Source organism: Phoxinus phoxinus, assembly GCF_949152265.1.
Source record: "Phoxinus phoxinus genome assembly, chromosome: 19".
Lineage (NCBI taxonomy): Eukaryota > Metazoa > Chordata > Actinopteri > Cypriniformes > Leuciscidae > Phoxinus > Phoxinus phoxinus.
The window spans coordinates 3,349,197-3,369,719 of record NC_136894.1 but is presented as its reverse complement, the minus strand read 5'-3'; the positions used below and the strand labels follow the sequence as shown (position 1 = coordinate 3,369,719).

General features: G+C 38.4%; 1 protein-coding gene across 7 annotated transcripts in view; it reads left to right on the top strand.

The window, feature by feature from the left end:
• pum1 (pumilio RNA-binding family member 1) overlaps positions 1 to 18,244 on the top strand; it is a 29,371-nt gene extending 11,127 nt beyond the window's left edge. Inside the window, exons 3-22 of one of the 7 annotated variants that reach the window (XM_079590571.1) lie at positions 761 to 829; positions 923 to 1,028; positions 1,112 to 1,302; positions 1,540 to 1,709; positions 2,739 to 2,982; positions 3,284 to 3,377; positions 3,851 to 3,952; positions 5,133 to 5,275; positions 5,899 to 6,037; positions 6,888 to 7,013; positions 8,521 to 8,811; positions 9,501 to 9,737; positions 11,297 to 11,564; positions 11,694 to 11,823; positions 12,869 to 13,003; positions 13,102 to 13,239; positions 14,758 to 14,883; positions 14,977 to 15,098; positions 15,189 to 15,381; positions 16,837 to 18,244. In XM_079590571.1, the coding sequence (XP_079446697.1) occupies positions 761 to 829; positions 923 to 1,028; positions 1,112 to 1,302; positions 1,540 to 1,709; positions 2,739 to 2,982; positions 3,284 to 3,377; positions 3,851 to 3,952; positions 5,133 to 5,275; positions 5,899 to 6,037; positions 6,888 to 7,013; positions 8,521 to 8,811; positions 9,501 to 9,737; positions 11,297 to 11,564; positions 11,694 to 11,823; positions 12,869 to 13,003; positions 13,102 to 13,239; positions 14,758 to 14,883; positions 14,977 to 15,098; positions 15,189 to 15,381; positions 16,837 to 16,968 (3,156 nt within the window). In that variant the 3' untranslated portion in view covers positions 16,969 to 18,244. Of the gene's footprint in view, positions 1 to 760; positions 830 to 922; positions 1,029 to 1,111; positions 1,303 to 1,539; positions 1,710 to 2,738; positions 2,983 to 3,268; positions 3,378 to 3,850; positions 3,953 to 5,132; positions 5,276 to 5,898; positions 6,038 to 6,887; positions 7,014 to 8,520; positions 8,812 to 9,500; positions 9,738 to 11,296; positions 11,565 to 11,693; positions 11,824 to 12,868; positions 13,004 to 13,101; positions 13,240 to 14,757; positions 14,884 to 14,976; positions 15,099 to 15,188; positions 15,382 to 16,836 lie in introns of all 7 variants that reach the window. The other 6 variants (XM_079590568.1, XM_079590574.1, XM_079590573.1 and 3 more) reach the window with 6 other exon arrangements.
• Positions 18,245 to 20,523: the final 2,279 nt, after the last annotated feature.

Genomic DNA, 20,523 nt, shown 5'->3' with positions numbered 1-20,523 from the left:
GTACAACACAACAATAAAAACACAATAGGCTAAAAATAATAAAATACAACAAGCAAAATAAGATAAAAGTAATAAAATAAGATAAAACAACATAAAAATACATAAATCAAATCAAAAATATTAAAAAAATACATGTTGCTTTAGCGGCTGTTTCTATGGGCCACTGTATGTAAGCCGTCCGCCATATTAGAACTGTCAAAGCCGGTCTTTGAACATTCGAGAGCAAGTTGACTGAGCGTCTGCTAGCCTAGGTAGATGCATGTATGGATATCTATATCTGCAATAGACTTCAGCAGATGATTTTGCTAAACTAACACAATACAACAAGATGAAGGCGGCAGCTAACACAACATTAAAGTTACCAAAGAAAAAACCCTGAGTTAATACATTATAAAAACACCGACACATTCTCACATGTGAAGGGATATCCCATTTCTTCTGGAATTTAAATCTCAGTGGTTTCACAACCAGAAGCTGCGCAATGTTGTGGCATCATTGATTCTTACTGTGAGTGAAACTCGCTGACTGTTCCAAGATGGCGCATGTGTGTGGCATATACGTATATACATCTAATGTTTCAGGGAGTCCAGAAACCTTGACACTGATATAGAGAATAACTCTTTGTAACTTTGCAGAACTTTTTCATTCTTAAACAGCAACATTACACACTAAAGAAAGTTAAACATGCAAAAAAACATAATAGGTCCTCTTTAATTGTATAAAATTGAATCTTATAATAATTGTATAATATTTCACACAGGTACGATCAATGGATGAGCTTAACCATGACTTCCAGGCACTTGCGCTGGAGGGCCGAGCCATGGGAGAGGTGAGAGTCCTTACCTTCCTCATCATCTTCTTAATACTTCATTTCTCATTATGTATTAATGTTTTTTTAATGTCTGATGTTCCCGCTCCGCAGCAGCTCCTAACTGGGAAGAAGTTCTGGGAAACTGATGATTCAGGGAAAGATGGACCAAAAGGGATCTTTCTGGACCAGTGGAGAGACAGTGCTTGGGGAACCTCTGGTATGCGTGTGTGCAGATGGCATGCTTGTATTTTACATATTTAGTTTTTTCTCTCTAATGTCCCTTTTTTTCTTCTTCTTCAGTAGATCACTCGGTGTCCCAGCCAATTATGGTGCAGCGCCGACCAGGTCAGGGTTTCCATCCCGTGGGAGAGGCGGGATCTGTGCTGTCGCCCCGGTCTGAGAGCGGTGGATTAGGCGTGTCTATGGTGGAGTATGTTCTTAGCTCCTCCCCTGCTGAGAAAATGGACTCGTGTTTGCGCAAAGGAGCATATGTGAGTCTTGATTATTAATCTTTTATCATCAAAAACATTCTTATTTGTTTTTATTAAGATTAGAAATAGTTCACACAAAGCTGAAAATTCATTATTTGTGTCACTCGTGTTTTCCAAAGTCATGGTTTTGAAAGGACATGAGGGCGAGTAGATAGACAGAATTTTTTTGTATGAACTGTTCCTTTAGCACATGAAGTCCTTGTCATTTTTACTTAAATTTCATTCTGTTTCTCTTAGGGTCCAAGAGACTCGGAGGCTGATGACCCTGAGAAAAGGGTGGAACAAAAACCCAAAACAACATTTGATCCTGAGCGGAAGGAACTGAAAGAGACAGAGCCAGATGTTTTGGATAACCCCAATGGACTGCCCAATCAGAATGGACTCGATGTGGACGTTAAGGATTTTAGGTATACACCATCAAAAAAGTATGATAAATAAACTACCGCTCAATATTTAAAAAAAAAAAGATTTTTATTACGTAAGAATGCATCAAATTGATCAAATGTGACAGTAAAGATACTGGTAATGTTACAAACGATTAAAATGATCTAAAAAAAAAACATGTGATGCTGAAAATTCAGCTTTGATCACAGTAATAAATTACATTGTAAAATTTATTTAAGTGGAAAAGTTGTAATATTTCACATTATTGCAGTTCTTATTGGATTTTTGATCAGATAAATGCAGGTTTGGTTGAGCATAAGAGACTCCTTTCAAAAATATTAAATCTTACTGACCCCAAACTTTGGAAAGGTAATGTTTATCCTCCCTCAGTTTGCTGTGTGGGGCTTTCCATATGTATACCGCATTTTCTGGAGTATAAGTCGCATCAGTCAAAAAATGCGTCATGAAGAGGAAAAAAACATAGAAGTCGCACTGGACTATAATTCGCATTTATTTAGGTAAGATTTATTTATTTCACAAAATCCAAGACCAAGAACAGACATTTAATCTGGAAAAGCAAATTATTCAACTGCACAATAGCACACAGAACAACAGGTTGAATAGTGTCCGGTGTGTTAGTGTAACACATTAACAGTTATTCAGCGACACAATAGCATAAAGAACATATACCTGTGAGGCTGAATAGGCTAAATAACATAAGCCAGCGAGTCCAACAAGCAAGTTACCGGTAAGCAAGTTCACCAAGCTCCCGCGATCTCACTCCACAACACTGAATACATTGAATTCTTCCTCGGTGTCGCTTCTGAACAACTCCGCTAACTAGAGCGCCCTCTCGCGGCTGTAGGCGGTAATGTTTTCTCTTGGTTCATCTCAGTCAGTATGAATTCATTTTGATATATAAGTCGCACCTGACTATAAGTCGCAGGACCAGCCAAACTATGAAAAAAAGTGTGACTTATAGTCCGTAAAATACGGTACTTTCAGTATTTCTAAAGTGTATTGAATACATACCTCTCTTGTTTCTTCCCCAGTCGTACTCCTGGTAACTGCCCTCCGACTGGTCCAGAGGTGGAACTGGGTGGACCAGAAATGGTTGGAGGTGCAGGGCCAAAACCAGCAGAAGAGTTTTCAAATGTTGAAACCCAAAATGTGACCCTGGACCCCATGGAATCTGTTTCTATGGAGACTTTGCAGTTTGATTACACTGGAGGCCAGCTGCCTCTCGACTCAACAGCTGCTACCGTCAGCCTGTTCGACTACAACTCCCCTCAACAGGTGAATATCTGATGCTGCTAGCACTTTCAACTCTCAAGACTATAATTAGTAGAGTAGAATAATAATAATGTGTGTATTTATAAATATTTGTGTTGTTACAATCAAAGGCCGCGCATGTCAAGGCTAACTTTGTAAAACCTTTGTTTGAAGTAATGTGCTACAATGCCGTTTAGCTTCTTTTTGAAGTTATTCTGGAAAAGTAATTATTAGTCACATTTGCATATGCTTCTGAAGCCTTTGCATATATGACTATAAACAAATGCAAATGTTTAATGTCTGATAAAAGCTTCATGTATTGCAGCTGTTCCAGAGGCCCAGCGCTCTGGCGATGCAGCAGCTCACGGCGGCCCAGCAGCAGCAGTACGCGCTCGCCGCAGCTCAACAACAACACATCGGTGAGTTTCACCGCACTTCTGAGTGTCCAGATGACTTAAAGGTGCAGTGAGCAATTTATGAGGAGCACTGTTGACGTTTGAAATCAACCCTACCCAAAAGAAACACACCCTGTCCTTAATTGCTCCGTCCCTAAAATAACAAACACGCTAACAGCTGGCACATCAGACAGCAAGTACGGATGAACCAGCTGTTATTTAACAACAACAGCATATCTTGGTTCTGTGAAAAAACAATGTTACTCGCGTATCAAGCTGTTAAAGCAACCTCTGCATGTTTTTTTTTTTCTTCTTCTCCTCCTATATCCTAAAAATTCAGCACACACAGAACAGACATCTAGCAAATATTCACAAAATTGTTTGTTTGGGTGTTTTAAATTTTCAACAGTGTTTCTCAGAAATCACTTACTGCACTTTTAATGCACAAAAGTTTCAGATGATTTATCTAACTTGGTTTCTTATTGGTTGTGCGTTAGGTTTGGCCCAAGCTGCATTCGTACAGAATCCGTACATCATTAGCACTGCTCCTCCCGGCACTGACCCGTACGCCGCCGGCCTCGCTGCTGCCGCCACTCTAGGTGAGTGATCATGCTTACCATTTCAGATGGATATGTATCATGTCGGTTATTATTAAAGTTTAAAATTATTATGTAAATGTAAATGAGTCCAGTCGGCATCACTTTGGGGTTCTGATCACCCTATTGGGGTTTATTTATGTGATTAATTGAAAAGCGGACAACATTATTCTATCGAAGTGCTGCGTTTTCCACAAATAAATAAGTACATAGACATATTACAACATGGAAAACAATTAGCCTAGCAACACTAACATTATTAATTTATATTCTACAATTGACCAACTAGAATTAATTGTTCTAGAGAGCTGTGTAATATTTTACTGTCCAGTCTGAAAAGGTTTGGGGTCTTTCAAAATGTGGGTCTTTTTTTCTCGTATGCTCACCAAGGCTGCATTTATTTCATTAAAAAAAAGCAATATTGTAAAATAATTGCTATTTATAACAATTTTTCCTTTTAAATACATTCATTCCTGTGATCAAAGCTGAATTTCAGCATCATTACTTCAGAAATCATTCTAATATGACGATTTGCTGCTCAAGAAACATTTATAAATGTTGACCGCAGAAGTGCTGCTCAAAATGTACAAAAAAAAATCCAGGATTTTGTGATAAATAGAAATGTCAAAAGAACAGCATTTATTTGAAATATAATTATTTTGATCAATGTGATGCATCTTTGTTGAATAAAGGTATATATTTTTTTTTTTTTAAGAATCATTTTGACCCCAAACCTTTTAATGCACATTAAATGTGGACTCACCCAATCTTCAATATGCAAATGCGTTGAATGTGGCCAAATAATGAAAGTGTCAAAGTGCGGCAGGTTTCTTTGTACTTGAACGTTGACAGTATTTGAATGCCATCCTCGCTGTGTTAGGAGCCGTCTGTTGCTCACAGTCTGGAGTGGATAAGAAGTGTTGCTCATGATGGCTGATAGTTTGGATGGCGTCCTCCAGAGGCTTGAGATTTAGCTCGAGGATTGAGGCAGTCTGCTTGACTAAGCCACGCACACAAACACACACACCTGCTTTGATGCTCCTGAAGCAGAGTACAAAGGCAGAGGAAATGGCTGCCGACTCTCGAGTCCTGTGTAAATCAAAGCCCCTGAGCCTCTTCTGAAAACAGTGTGCTTTGGCCCTTCATCTGAGCGATGACGCGTGTGTGTGTGTGTGTCTTTCAGGTCCAGCGGTAATGCCCCCTCAGTACTATGGTGTAACTCCATGGGGTGTGTATCCGGCCAACCTATTCCAGCAGCAAGCCGCCAACCCCTCCAACTCGGCCAACCAGCAGTCAGCAGCACAGAACCAACAGAACCAACAACAGGTAAGAGTCTAGCCAATCAGAGCGCTTGAACTGCACGAATCTGGATAAATTGAGAATCGCAATTTAAAATTATTCTCCCATTATTCAGGACTGACGACTAAATAAAATAACATGTGATTTACTTAAAAAATATATTTAATAGTATATTTAATTAAAAAAATCTATTTAAATGACTGATTCAATGACTCCATCATAAAGAGTTGTTTCATTACTGGATGAATCATCATTTTTGAATGAATCAATGCCAATCCATTCAGTCACTTGTCGCCACCTACTGGTGTAATGATGTATTTGATACAATCTTTATTCACAAATGCTTATATCCAAACTATACACTTTTATCCCAGTACGTCAGTGAATTATTGAATTAGCATAGAAATAGTGACATTGTGTGGTTGAATAGACTGTTTGTAAAGTTTCATATCTACACACGACAGCTGCTCTCTCTGAGTCAGAACACAGATTTGAACGTTCGCTGTGGTCGTACTTTTCAAAGGTTTAATAGACTAAGGTTAATCATTGTCATTTAGGAATAAGAACGAGTTGGTGTTTGAATTAAGTTTGCGATGTATGAAAGTCGTAACATTCAACTCATCAGTGAATCTTTGACTTGTTTGCCCCAGGTGATGCGTGCAGGTGGAAACCAGCGACCTCTGACTCCCAGTCAAGGACAGCAGGGTCAGCAGAACGAGCAGCTCGTAGCAGCAGCCGCTGTGAACTCAGCCTTGGCCTTTGGACAGGGTCTGGCAGCTGGCGTACCCGGTAAGGGACTTGATACATCTTTTAAAGAGGTGTTCACACTGATAGTGAATTTCAAGACAATGCGACTAAAGAAAGTTGTGATTTGAGGTGACTGATGCGGTTGCCATTGTAACAGAATTGAGTAATGATTAACCGTTATGCAAATGGACAATACCAGGATCCTGATATTCATAGAAAACCCAGAAATACCAGGAAATTAAAAAAATATTTATATATATTTTTTCATTTGGTATGTGATGGAAAGGAATTGTGAATATACACTACCATTAGAATTTATTTTATTTTATTATTATTATTTCCAGCAGAGGCATTAACAGTAAAAGTGACCGTAAATACATTTTATAATGTTCCAAAACATTTCTATTTCAAATAAATGTTATTTTGAACTTTCTATTCATCAAAGATTCCTGGAAAATTACCAAAAATGTGATAAAAATATGCAGCCCAAATGTTTTAAAGAGTGATAATAAGAAATGTTTGTTGAGCAGCAAATCAACATATTAGAATGATTTCTGAAGGATCATGTGACCCTGAAGACTGGAGTAATGATGCTGAAAATTCAGCTTTGTCATCACATTAAAAATCATACCAGCCCCAAACTTTTGAATGTAGAAAGTCGTATTTTATTAAATAAGATATTTCATAAGCTAAAAATTGCTAAAATCCTTAAACTAATCACTGATGACTGGGAAAAGTCATGGGAATTCAATGGTCAAAAGTGTGGAAAGCCTGGACTGTCAGTTGAAATCTTAGTGGATACAATATTCTTGTCTATCAACCAACAGTACAGCGACTTGTCAAACTGTAGGTGTGACCAGTGTCTGATTAAAACTTGTCTGTGGTATTCCAGGTTATCCTATGTTGGCTCCAGCTGCGTATTATGACCAGACAGGTGCACTTGTGGTGAATACAGGTGCTCGTGGAGGACCAGTTCGACTTATGGCCCCTGCATCGGTTATCATCAGCCCATCAGCAGGTACGTGTTTGAAAATGACAAATCAAGATTACACAGTCGACAGCTAAAGTCCAGAAAGCCATCAAAATGGCAGCCATGTAGTGCAGAAATGCATTGAGTGTGTCCAGCCTCATGCTCTTCAGTTCATCATTGATGCATTCAAAGGACAGGTGTGTCTCTTGAGTTGTGTGAAATACTGTGTGTTTGAATACAAGGTGTGTGTGTGTGTGTGTGTGTTTGTGTACCATGGGAACTTTTGTGACTTATTTTTGGAGGCCTTGATTTTTGAAGCACAACCTCAGTGCAGAATCTCAGTATTACAAATGAAAAACAATTTAAATAATAATAATACTCAGCTATTCCTAATTTTTAACAATAAATTGGTGTAAATGTTTCTTTTTTGTGTAGAGAAAGTTTAAAATGAACTTAAAAATACACTACCATTGAACAGTTTGGTGTCATATTTTTGTTTGTGGTAAACAATAATTTAAAAAAACAATGATCTATTATGCTCACCAAGGCTGCAATTATTTGTATATTATAATATTTGAAATATTACAATTTGTAATTCATTCCTTTGATTCATATGCCAATGTTCTTTCTAGTAGACATGCTTAATATTTTTGTCGAAACAATTATACATTTATTTTTTCTGAATTCTTTTGATTAATTGAAAGTTTGAAAGAACAGCATTTTTATTTATTTTTACATTATAAATGTCTTTTCTCTCACTTGTGTCCTTGCTATATATATTTAGCAAGGACACAAGTGAGAGAAAAAGACGTTTATAATGTAAAAAAAAAGTGTATATATATATAAATATAGAGAGAGCTAAAATATGTGTCCCGTTTGGTCCGATTAGATACACGCGTGCGTCATGTGACTGTTGATGTGCCTATTGAGATGATTTCAGTTTGTCACGTCTTTAAACGCTGAAGTAAAACGTTTAATTTCCTTTTATTTGAAAAAAAAAATGTTTTCTATTTTTTCCTAATATACAAAAAATAAAAAAGGTGTATATACACACACACACACACGCACAAAAAAAAAAATATATATATATATATATATATATATATGAACTTTCCTGTCAAATATTAGTAGAACTGCAGTCTTGTCAAATTCAGTGTTTCCTGTTCTGTGGACCGCACTGGCCAAAATGGCTGCAACAGTGAATGAGTAGTCTATGGGACCCATGTTCTTTTAAAATGAATACTGGGGACAGGAAAGTCTGCTTGCATACATTTAGTAACATGTCTGTGCTGTGAAAAAACTGCATTATCATCCAGTCGAATGACAAATCAAGGTTACACAGACGACAGACCACCATTAAACTCTCTCAGAATCTTGTCTTGTGTTTGAGTATCTCGTTCTGATCCAGAAAGGTTCTAAATCCTTAAGACTTTTTCATCTTTGGAACGCATATTAAGACATTTTTAATATTCTCTCATTTTGTCCATCAATCAACATTTTCAAGCTTCAAAAGTACATAAAGACGTTGTGTAATTAACCCGTTCTGCTTTCCCAGTGGCCGCTGCAGCCGCCTCAGCAGGCGGGGGTAATGGCGGTCTCGGCGGCGGAGCAAGCGGGCCGTTTCGTGCGTTGAGTTCTCAGCAGGGTCCCGGACAGCAAGGGAGCGGGGCGTTGGGAGGAAGCTCTTTTTACGGGACTGGATCCCCAAGCTCCTCCTCGCAGAGCTCCTCACTATTTTCACAAGGCTCTGCCCAGCCGGGAAACTCCTCGCTTGGATTCAACGCCAACCCGTCGTCTTCTCTGGGAGCCACGCTCGGAGCAGCACTCGGGGGTTTCGGCACAGCAGGTGTGTTTAGTTGGTTATCTCAAGTTTCGTTGTGTTGAAAATAAAAATCACTATAATATTGCTTGAGGGTTATTCCTCCTAGCGGCAAATCTACATTAAAGTCAACATGAAATTAGAAATATCCCTATTTAAATTTGATTTATATATACATATATACATACATATCACGTCTGGACAAGTTGACGCTAATTGCCTAAAGTCCAGCCAGTCTGAAGATTTTGGACAGTCACAGTTGACCAGTTTGGACCAATTTCACAGAAAATCAAATGGTATATGATGGGCACAGACACCTTTTTTTTTTTTTTAGCTTCAGACTATGAATCCATCCAGTAAGAGGATATTCATTTCTTTCTTTTTGTTCAGATTTAAGAACACATTGTTTTAATTTTCCCTGCATCTCCGTGTGCATGTTTCTGCTCGAGTTTGTTTTCGAAAGGACCTGAAAGTCTAGTAGTGTGTGTGTGATCCTGTCATTAGCTATATGATGCCCAGTTAGCAAGTGTATGATGCCTATCTGTTCTAATTTTAAACGCTGTGGCATGTATTCCAGCTTGCAGTGAACTTTAAAACATACTGCACTGCAGGACCAAACCACAAACATAGTATTTGTTCCTAATGCTTAAAATGTTTTAGATGGAATCAGATTTGCATTTAATCTGACTCCGGTTTAATTTCTGTTTGTTTTGCAGTGGCTAATTCCAGTTCCAGTGGGTCACGTCGGGATTCTCTGACGGGTAGCTCTGATCTGTACAAGCGCACACCCAGCAGCCTCACCCCTATTGGCCATGGGGGTTTCTACAATGGCCTCAGCTTTAGCTCCTCCCCCGGCCCAGTAGGCATGCCTCTTCCAAACCAAGGCCCCTCCCACTCTCTCACCCCGCCTCCCTCGCTCTCAACTCATGGATCTTCAAGCAGTCTTAACCTTGGTGAGTACATGATTAAATTAGATATTTATATAGCGCTTTTATATGTACTACTGTACACCCAAAGCGCTTTACAATCATTTCAGCGCCAGTGCGCTCACCACACACCAGCTATTGGTGGAGAGAGAGAGAGAGAGAGAGAGAGAGAGAGAGAGAGTGATAGCGCCAGTGCAGTGGATGGGGATTATTAGGAGTGTTAGGGGTTAACAGTTATAAGACCCGAGACCAGATATGTAGAAAAGATGACCAGGAGTGGTAAGGTTCAATCAAAAATATAAAAATTTACTGAAGAATAGTTTGCAGTTTCATCGGTAGAGCGAGCGTCAAAGTCTCACGAGGAGGTCGCAAGCCAACTCTACCTTACACAAAATCATACACCAATTATACCATTTTGCAAGGGCAAGCATCGCATCATCATACATCTGATTGGCTAAGAGAATATAGAACCATAAACAATTTCACACATGTGAGCAGATAAAAGGTGCCTATCGCCATTTGTTAGGATAGCTGTCGCCAATCCTTAGATGTAGGTCAGCGTTAACCTCGCAGGTTAGAGGAGAGCGTCGATGAGGCTGAGCATTGGGTCCCAAATGCCTACGTAGAAAGTCAAACACACACACACATAACACCACCAAATAACATCGCCAAGGCCGAAGAGTGCTTGAGCTTCGTATTATCAGTTAGCCAAAACATAGCTCCTCAGGAAGAAAGGGAGAGAAATTGCATTGCTCTCAAGAGAAAAATATAATTTCACAAGCACAAAAGAATATAGAAATGATTATGTGATAATGCATATATTTGATTATTGATTTGTATAAAAGTAATGTAAGCATTCAAAAGGATATAGAATGAAATATATATATATAACTGACTGAAGAGACAAGGGATTTTGACCGCCCCTTCAGGAGGGAATGTGGCCAGGACACCAGGGTTACACCCCTACTCTTTACAAGAGTGCCATGGGATTTTTAATGACCACAGAGAGTCAGGACCTCGGTTTAACGTCTCATCCGAAGGACGGAAGGACTTCCTCTTTGCTTTAAAAGGGGTCATCGGATAAATGTGTCCACCATACAAAAAAAACATTCACTCCTTTTTTTTTTTATCCTCAAAAAGCATAAACACTAAATAATCGAGACGTTTGGATTTTTTTGAGCAATAAGATGTCATATTGCTCATGCTCCACCCACGACCACTGACGGACTGTCCCGTATTAGCATTTTTCCCATATTAGCATATTTCAGCCCTCAGATATTTGTATACTGTCTTTACACTTTACGTGCTTTGTGTCGATATCCCACACGGAGGAGATGGGTGGGGTGAGCAGTTGCTCATTATCATTTAAAGAGAAATGCACCGAAATGGGTCTCTGTGAACAAAGCTGTTTTTGAGGAGGTAAAAATGGTGTTTTACACAAACATTGAGGAATTTGAACCAAAGTATGTTACAAACTTTACATGAAGACCCTAAAGAATCATACCAAGTTGTGGAAAATGGGCATCTGATGACCCCGTTAAACATATTTAATGAATTGAATCTCTCTTCTGGCGCCTCCCCCTCAGGTGGACTGACCAATGGCAGTGGGCGTTTCATCTCGGCAGCTCCAGGAGCGGAGGCGAAGTACCGCAATGCCACCACAGGTTCATCTCTCTTCAGTCCCAGCAGCCAGCTCTTCCCTTCCTCTCGGCTACGCTATGGGATGTCTGACGTGATGCCTTCGGGACGCAGCCGTCTCCTCGAGGACTTCAGAAACAACCGCTACCCCAACCTGCAGCTGAGAGAGATCGCGGGACACGTCATGGAGTTCTCTCAGGACCAGCACGGCTCCAGGTCTGCTACAGCTCACATGTTAGAAAGTCAGAACCCTTATATCAGCATTTCGGCATGATATGATAATAGTGGGAAGAATTAATAAAAGGTACAAAATATTTAAAAAAATACAATTTGGATTTTGTTCAGGTTCATCCAGCTGAAGTTGGAGAGAGCAAGTCCTGCAGAACGTCAGTTGGTCTTCAACGAGATACTACAGGCGGCCTACCAGCTCATGGTTGATGTGTTTGGAAATTACGTCATCCAGAAGTTCTTTGAGGTAATACTGAGTTATTTTGTCGATAAATGCATCAATTCAGTATCTAAAGAACTGTGCAGTTTAAAGGAACACACCACTTTTTTGGAAATAGGCTCATTTTCCAGCTCCCCTAGAGTTAAACAGTTGTTTTACCGTTTTCATTCAGCCGAGCTCCGGGACTGGCGGTAGCACTTTTAGCCTAGCTTAGCATAGATCATTGAATCTGATTAGACCATTAGCATCTCTCTAAAAAAAAAAGACCAGAGTTTCGATATTTTTCCTATTTAAAACTTGACTCTTCTGTAGTTACATCGTGTACTAAGACCGACAGAAAATGAAAAGTTGCGATTTTCTAGGCCAATATGATTAGGAACTAAACTCTCATTCCTGCGTAATAATCAAGGAACTGCTGCCGTACCGGCAGACGCAATGATATTACAAACTTAGTGCCGGTCACGTTGGAAGTTACTGAGCTGGGGACTATTTTCAGGCGCTGCGTAATATCAATGCGCTGCTGGTACGGCAGCAGTTCCTTGATTATTACGCAGGAATGAGAGTATAGTTCCTAGTCATAATTGGCCTAGAAAATCGCAACTTTTAATTTTCTGTCGGTCTTAGTACACGATATAACTACAGAAGAGTCAAGTTTTAAATAGGAAAAATATCGAAACTCTGGTCTTTTTTTTGAGAGAGATGCTAATGGTCTAATCAGATTCAATGATCTATGCTAAGCTAGGCTAAAAGTGCTACCGCCAGACCCGGATATCGGCTGAACGGATTCGAAAACGATAAAACTGTTTAACTCTAGGGGAGCTGGAAAATGAGCCTATTTCCAAAAACAATGCAGTGTTCCTTCAACATGAGGACAGAGAGGTTACAGGTTCAGATTTGAACATAATTTTGGTACCACATTGTCACCTTTATTTATATAATACGGATTGTTTCAATGCAGCTTCACAGTAATATACAGGAAAGTAATAGTTTCAATGTTGTAAAGTTCATCAGTTATGTTCATTACGTGTTCTGGATGTCAGTTAGGATGCTAAAAGCAGTTTTATGTGTTTAGTTTGGCAGTCTGGATCAGAAGTTGGCGCTGGCCGAGCGGATCCGTGGTCATGTTTTATCCCTGGCGCTGCAGATGTACGGCTGCAGAGTGATCCAGAAAGCTCTGGAGTTCATCCCTTCGGACCAACAAGTCATTGTAAGTTTATGAAAGGCTGAACGCTCTTGTTATAATTATTCACGTGGCTGTGGTGAAGTTAGTGTATGAATTTAATCAAATTTATTTGTCTTTTACAGAATGAGATGGTTCGGGAGCTTGACGGGCATGTGTTAAAGTGTGTGAAGGATCAAAATGGCAACCATGTAGTGCAGAAATGCATTGAGTGTGTCCAGCCTCATGCTCTTCAGTTCATCATTGATGCATTCAAAGGACAGGTGTGTCTCTTTTGAGTTGTGTGAAACACTGTGTGTTTGAATACAAGGTGTGTGTGTGTTTGTGTACCATGGGAACTTTTGTGACTTATTTTTGGAGGCCTTGATTTTTTTGAAGCACAACTTCAGTGCAGAATCTCAGTATTACAAATGAAAAACAATTTAAACAATAATAATACTCAGCTATTCCTAATTTTTAACAATAAATTGGTGTAAATGTTTCTTTTTTGTGTAGAGAAAGTTTAAAATGAAATAAAAAAATACACTATCATTGAAAAGTTTGGTGTAAGATTTAAAAAACAATGATCTATTATGCTCACTAGGGCTGCAATTATATTATTACTAGTTTAATTTGTCATTTATTCATGTAATTCATGTGCCAATGTTCTTTCTAGTAGCCATGCTTAATATTTTTGTCGAAACAATTATACATTTATTTTTTCAGAATTCTTTGATTAATAGAAAGTTCAAAAGAAACGCATTTATTTTGTAACATTATAAACGTCTTTTCTCTCACTTGTGTCCGTGCTAAATTTTATTTATATATATATATGTATATTAGAGCCGGGACTTAGATTAATTAATTACACAAAAAATAACGCGTTAAACATTTTTAACGCATTTTAATCGCACTTATTTTTGCACCGCGGAACGTGTCTCACTGGATGAGTTTAGGCGGACTGATTATACTGGAGCACCAATAGCGTTCATAACTTCCATAGACAGTATGTAAACGATAACTTCAGACAACAACAAACCACAGTGAACATGAATAAAGAAGCTGACGAGACCGCTTTGGTCGGCCCCGTGGATGGGAAATTTTGTTATAAAAAAACGAACAGATGGAAGCGTCGATAAGAGCGTGGTTGTGTGCAAGCTGTGCAACAAGGAATTCGGAACGGCTATTGCTACACTTAATGGCAAAAATAGCACTGGTCTGCTGGACTTGGTTGAACAAAAATAAACAATATTTTGTTGCTTAAGCTTATGTATTCAGTCATTATTCAATGGTATACTAAAAATCCATGTGAAAAAAATTACTTCTCACTGTTCTCAGGTCAAATATTTATATGCAATTAAAATGCGATTAATTTCGATTAATTAATTACAAAGCCTCTAATTAATTAGATTAGTCCCGGCCCTAATATATATATATATATATATATATATATACACACACATACACACAAACTTTTGTTGTGTGGTGGAGCCAATTTGAACTTTGAAAAAATCCTGTCAAATATTAGTAGAACTGCAGTCTTGTCAAATTCAGTGTTTCCTGTTCTGTGGACCGCACTGGCCAAAATGGCTGCAACAGTGAATGAGTAGTCTATGGGACCCATGTTCTTTTAAAATGAATACTGGGGACAGAAAAGTCTGCTTACATGCATTTAGTAACATGTCTGTGCTGTGAAAACTGCATTATCATCCAGTCGTGTCTGGAGCGGCTTCTTTTGAAATGTATTTAAAACCTTTGTCTCTTGTGTGTATGTTTAACTAACAACTGTGTGTGTTGTGCAGGTGTTTGCTCTGTCCACACACCCATACGGTTGTCGGGTGATCCAGCGTATTCTGGAGCACTGCCTGCCTGAGCAGACCCTCTCGATACTGGAGGAAATACATCAGCACACGGAGCAGCTGGTCCAGGTAATTTATGAAGCCGTCTCTTTCTGCACAGAACCAGGATCTTAGCCATTCCTCTTAAACTTAAAAACGTTTTTTTTTCTCATCCCCTTATAGGATCAGTATGGGAATTATGTAATTCAGCACGTTTTGGAGCACGGCCGCTCTGAGGACAAGAGCAAGATTGTGTCTGAAATCCGAGGAAATGTTTTGGGGCTCAGCCAGCATAAGTTTGCCAGGTACGCACGAAGAATTTGTAATAAACCGTCACACAAACACAAGCAGGTGGAGGTGTCTTATCTGGGGTGTGTTTGTGTTTTCGTTCTCAGTAACGTGGTGGAGAAGTGTGTGACCCACTCGCTGCGTGCCGAGAGGGCGATGCTGATCGATGAGGTGTGCAGTATGGTGGACGGGCCCCACAGTGCCTTATACACCATGATGAAGGACCAGTATGCCAACTATGTTGTGCAGAAGATGATCGATGTGGCCGAGCCGACACAACGCAAGATTGTAATGCACAAGGTGCGGCGTCTATTTCGTCATCAGTATTTCTTCTTTTCCGGTTTGTGCCAAAGTAGGGCTGGGCGGTGTGGCGAGACGGCAACGGTATAAAGTGTCCATTAGAGCTGCATGATTAATTATTAAAAGATCTCGATTCAAACTCCCAACGTGATGATTCTTTATAATTGACAATGATTCGGCTATGTCTATTAAAACTATAAAAATCAGTAATATATTGTGAAATATTATATATTTTAATTTTCCAATGTTCTTTCTAGCAGCCCTGCTTCATATTTTTGTTGAAACATTGATACATTTATTTTTTTCTGAATTCTTTGATTAATAGAAAGCATTTATTTGAGATATTATTAATTTTTGTAACATTATAAAGTCACCCTGACAAGTACGATCACAGCACACATTCATATCTGTGTTCTGAGCCGGAGAGATCAGTTGTCATGTATAGTTATGAAACATCTTCACAAACCACACAATATAATTATTTCTGTTGCAATAATTCAAATGATTACAGAAGTATTGGGATAAAAGTTTATATTTTGGATATAAATACTGATGTCTACGATAGCGTGAATCACCTTTTAAAAGTAACTTGATGCTTCAAATAGTCAATTACATCGTTACACCAGTAGGTGGCGACAAGACACTTAAAAAATATTTTTAATTGATTCATTAGTTCAGGAGATTAGTTCAAAAACATTTTGATTCATCCAGTATCATCCATTGAATCATTCATTCAGACAGGTTTAAAAAATATTTAATTAATATATTGTGTATGTTATATATATTATGTTTTTGTGGTGGAGCCAATCTGAACTTTGAAAAAATCCTGTCCAATATTAGTAGAACTGCAGTCTTGTCAAATTCAGTGTTTCCTCTCTAATGGACCGCACTGGCCAAAATGGCTGCAACAGTGAATAAGTAGTCAATGGGTCCCATGTTCTTTAAAATGAATACTGGGGACAGGAAAGTCTGCTTACATTTAGTAACATGTCTGTGCTGTGAAAACTGCATTATCATACGTGACACACTCAATACAGCGAACATTCAAATCTGCGTTTGCGCTGCCGCTGACTGACTAAGAGCAGTTGTCATGTATAGATATGAAACGGCTTCACAAACAGCATTTTTTGTCACAATAATTGCAATAATTAAAACATCATTACACCGGTAGGTGGCGACAAGAGACTGTTAAAAAACTGTCATTCAGTCTTAAAGTGACAGCAGCCTAATATACGTCTGTTGCATTTCTTACATTAAACTTTTAGATATTAGGCTTATTTATTTATTTGTATATTTGTTCTATTGTATTAATCCTATTGTTTTGTTCTTATTTTTAGTATTTCATAACTTATTTCATATGGTGACATGTTTTCGGTCATATCGCCCACCCCTATGCTAAAGTGTCAAAGAATTGTGATGGATGTTTTGTGATGTGTTTCTCTTGGCTTTGTGTAGATCCGGCCCCATATTGCAACGCTGCGGAAGTACACGTACGGAAAGCACATCTTGGCCAAGCTGGAGAAGTACTACATGAAGAACGGCGTTGACCTCGGCCCACTCTGTGCACCTCCTAATGGCATCATGTAAAACCCTTCCCATAATTCCTCTAGGATGGCCGTCTGTGTGAGCGTGTCTATCCGCAGTCGATGACGTTTGGGTGGAGAGTCGAAACCTTCCCCTCAACGCTGAATCATCCCCAGGTTGTTGTGACCTGTATTTTTGTGTTTGTTTTTCCTCTCCCTTTTAGCATTTCTTCCGTTTTTTGCTCTACTACCTAAAGATGGTCCTTTTTGGTCCTGTATGAAATGAGAGAATATTTGATTTATCCCATGTTCAATCATGTAGGCTTGCGCAAACACACTTTATTGCTTCGCAACACCTTTCTAACTCGCATATTCTTTCATAACACACACACATGCACACACACACACGTACATTATCACTAACACTTGATTGCTAACACGCAGACATTTAGCATGGGAGACGTTTTTGGTCTTGCTTCTATAAACTATTTAGTGCATACTTGGTGTAGACCTTTGCATATACATATAAATATATATATAAAACTTTGTAGTTTTTCTGGTTTTTGATGTCCAATCTGTATCTATAATCTTCCCCTGTAGTGAATACATACTTCTGATTGTATAATTGTACATTTGTAAACCTTCGCTAATGTAAATGTGGACTCGCTTCTACAGCCCTTTTTTGGTATGAGGAGAAAAAAAAAAAACGACAAAATGGAAAAAAGAAATCTTGTGCATTTCAGTGTAAATTCTCACCTCTTTGGTTGTGGTTTCTGAGTTATGAGTTGTTATATATTGTAAATTGTAATATCAGATTTTTTTGTTGGTTTTGAAGCCCTTTGAATTATTACTGCATAGATGTACAAAGAACAGAGAAAAGTGCGCACTCTGCTTTTAGCCATTCACCAGCCACCTCTTTTTCACCTCCACTCATCCCTTTCTTTTTTTAAGATCTTTTATAGTCCCTCCCTGACTCCTGGGCAGGTAGCAGCAAGCGCGTTTGTGTGTATGTGTGTGTGTGACGCGCTCGACTGCCCTGGGTCAGAGTCGGAGGTGTGTACAGATTTGCCATTCTTTTGTCTACTTGTAAGTGATTGTAACATACTGGCCATTGGTTTTTGATTTGGAACACTCTCTGGTGTATATTTAAACAGCCTTGTGTATATTTCCTATGATTCTCTTTATGCAGGCACACTTGTAACCATAATGTGTATAGGTAACAGATGCTGTGTGTGCTTTCTGCCTGGGCAACTATTTTTTGTAACTCCAGTTGTAGATTGTCTCTAAACAACGTGTGATCTTTATTTTGAAACAAAACAATGAAAAAATTTCAAAATTTCACAACGGCCTCTGACTCTTTCTTTCTGTGTGCTTGTTTTGTGTTTAGGACTGTGATCATAAGCTATTCTGTCATAATAATCTAGACTTATTTGGGAAAAAAATACTGGAAAAAATAACTATTACCAAAATTAGTGTTGGAATAATTTTAGTTGCTGTAGTTTATCATCACAACTTTAATGTTCACGCTGGACCTCTTATGTTTTTTTTACACGTTCAACTTTTAGTGTGTAATATTGCTATTATTCTCAAGTTATTCTCTATATCAGTGTCAAGTTGGTGCGTTCAAGTCCTCTGGGAAGTTTGTACGCACGAGGTGGGAAGTCGTGTTTACTTTACGACGGAAGTCACTTTCGTCGGAGTAAGATGGCGGAGTACTTTCTCTTAATTAATTACACAAAAATACAGTAAGGTTCTTAAACTCTCCTTCTAGAAAATGAAGAACAAAGATTTGCATAAGGTGTGCTTTGATTTTTTTTATGCTTTTAGTTCATTTATGAAGCCACTGCAAACTTTATCGTTACATATTACATTGTTATTTTATATGCAATTGTAAATTAAGTGTAAATATAGTAGGCTAATGCCAGTTCGGATGCCGCTTCTGTGTCACCGCTGCACTGCAAGGATGGATTTTAATTTGAATGTTAGAATTTGACATAAAAGGTGATGCATACCTCTAAATACGTTTAGAAAAAAATTCCATATATAGGTGAAAATGCCCCTGGAAATCAATTTAAGGTGGCAAATATTGCCCCTTAATAAAAAATTTAATTTCGGTCACTATTGTGAACTGACCACTGCATAGAATATAAAAAATATGAATATATTTGCGAGTATGCTTTCAACAACAGGCCTAAACCAGCCAGGGTAAAAAAAAACACAATCAGTAAAATATCATCTAATTATTATCAACACAACTTTGAAAATATCGAGACATATTTTTGTCAATATTGCGCACCCCTAATGTATGGTATTAATTTTGATTTCTTCAGGTCTTAAAAAGCATTACATTTGACTTTAAAAATTGTGCAGCTACCCTGATAATGTTATCATATTCTGTGCAGGCGATTAGCTTACTGCGCTGTAAATAGAAAAGCCTGACAATATCACTGATAAATACCTTTAAGTATTGTGGTATTCCGCCATGTTTCTCAGTGACACGCCCACAAGTCGTAAAGATCTGGTTTCTGAACTCACTGAAACGCCTCCATTGTAGTTTTCTTCCAGAAACACACTATTCCTCATTTAAATAATTAACACGCAGAATAAAGGGGCGGGGCCTGGTTGAGTTAGTTAGTAGTGTTGAAACTGGCGGTAATGTAAGGGGCGTGGCATTTCCCAAACACGCTCGAAGTGCTTGACCAATCACAACACACTGATCCAGCCGACCAATCAGAGCACAGTGTGCTTTTCAGAAGGATGGGCTTCATAGAGACAGGAAGTAAACAGAGCGTTACTGACAGACTGGGAAAAGAGGAGCCGCAACAATTTTATTTATTTTTTTACATTCAAGCATGAAAACCTGTTCTAGTAGCGCCCAAAAACTTTGTAAAAGGGCATAACAGGTCCTCTTTAATGAAACACAAATGATGATGAGCAATAAATGAGTTTTGTTAATGACGGCCTGAGGTTACTGTACTGTCTTAATGAAAGTATAGCAGATACGCCTTGATGAAGGATTTCTTTAGAAATCGCACTCACATAAGTGTTTTTCAAATGTAGAACTTGCATAACATCTTTCCAGGGAACACATTATCATGAGTAAATGCATATCTCGAATGCACTGCAAATCTCTTTAGATAAAAGCATCTGCCAGATGTGCAATTGTAAATCTTGCATTTTTCAAGGGTGACTAAAAGCCTGTTCACACCAAGGATGATGTAACTATACAGTTGTGATAATTTCTCTAATCCTGACGACAGGTCCACACCACAAATACACTGAACGATTACATTGGAATCACTTTCACAATGATTTCGTTTCCTGCTGATGAATGATAAAAAAGATTAAAACATTGAAAATCAGAAGACCGGTAGTTCTTTGTTCCATCATAAAGTACAATGAATATAAAGCCTGGTGTATTCAATATTGTAGGGGAAAAAAATATTAAGCATTTATTAAACCTTAAGATGAAATATAAAAGAAATTCTAACAAATGACTGATTATATAGGGAGAATATGGAGCTCACAGTCAAGAAACACATTTGATGAAACAATTGATAAAAAATATCCTCACCGCACAGATGTTGCCAAAAAGTACACTGTAAAAAAAAAAGTTCAA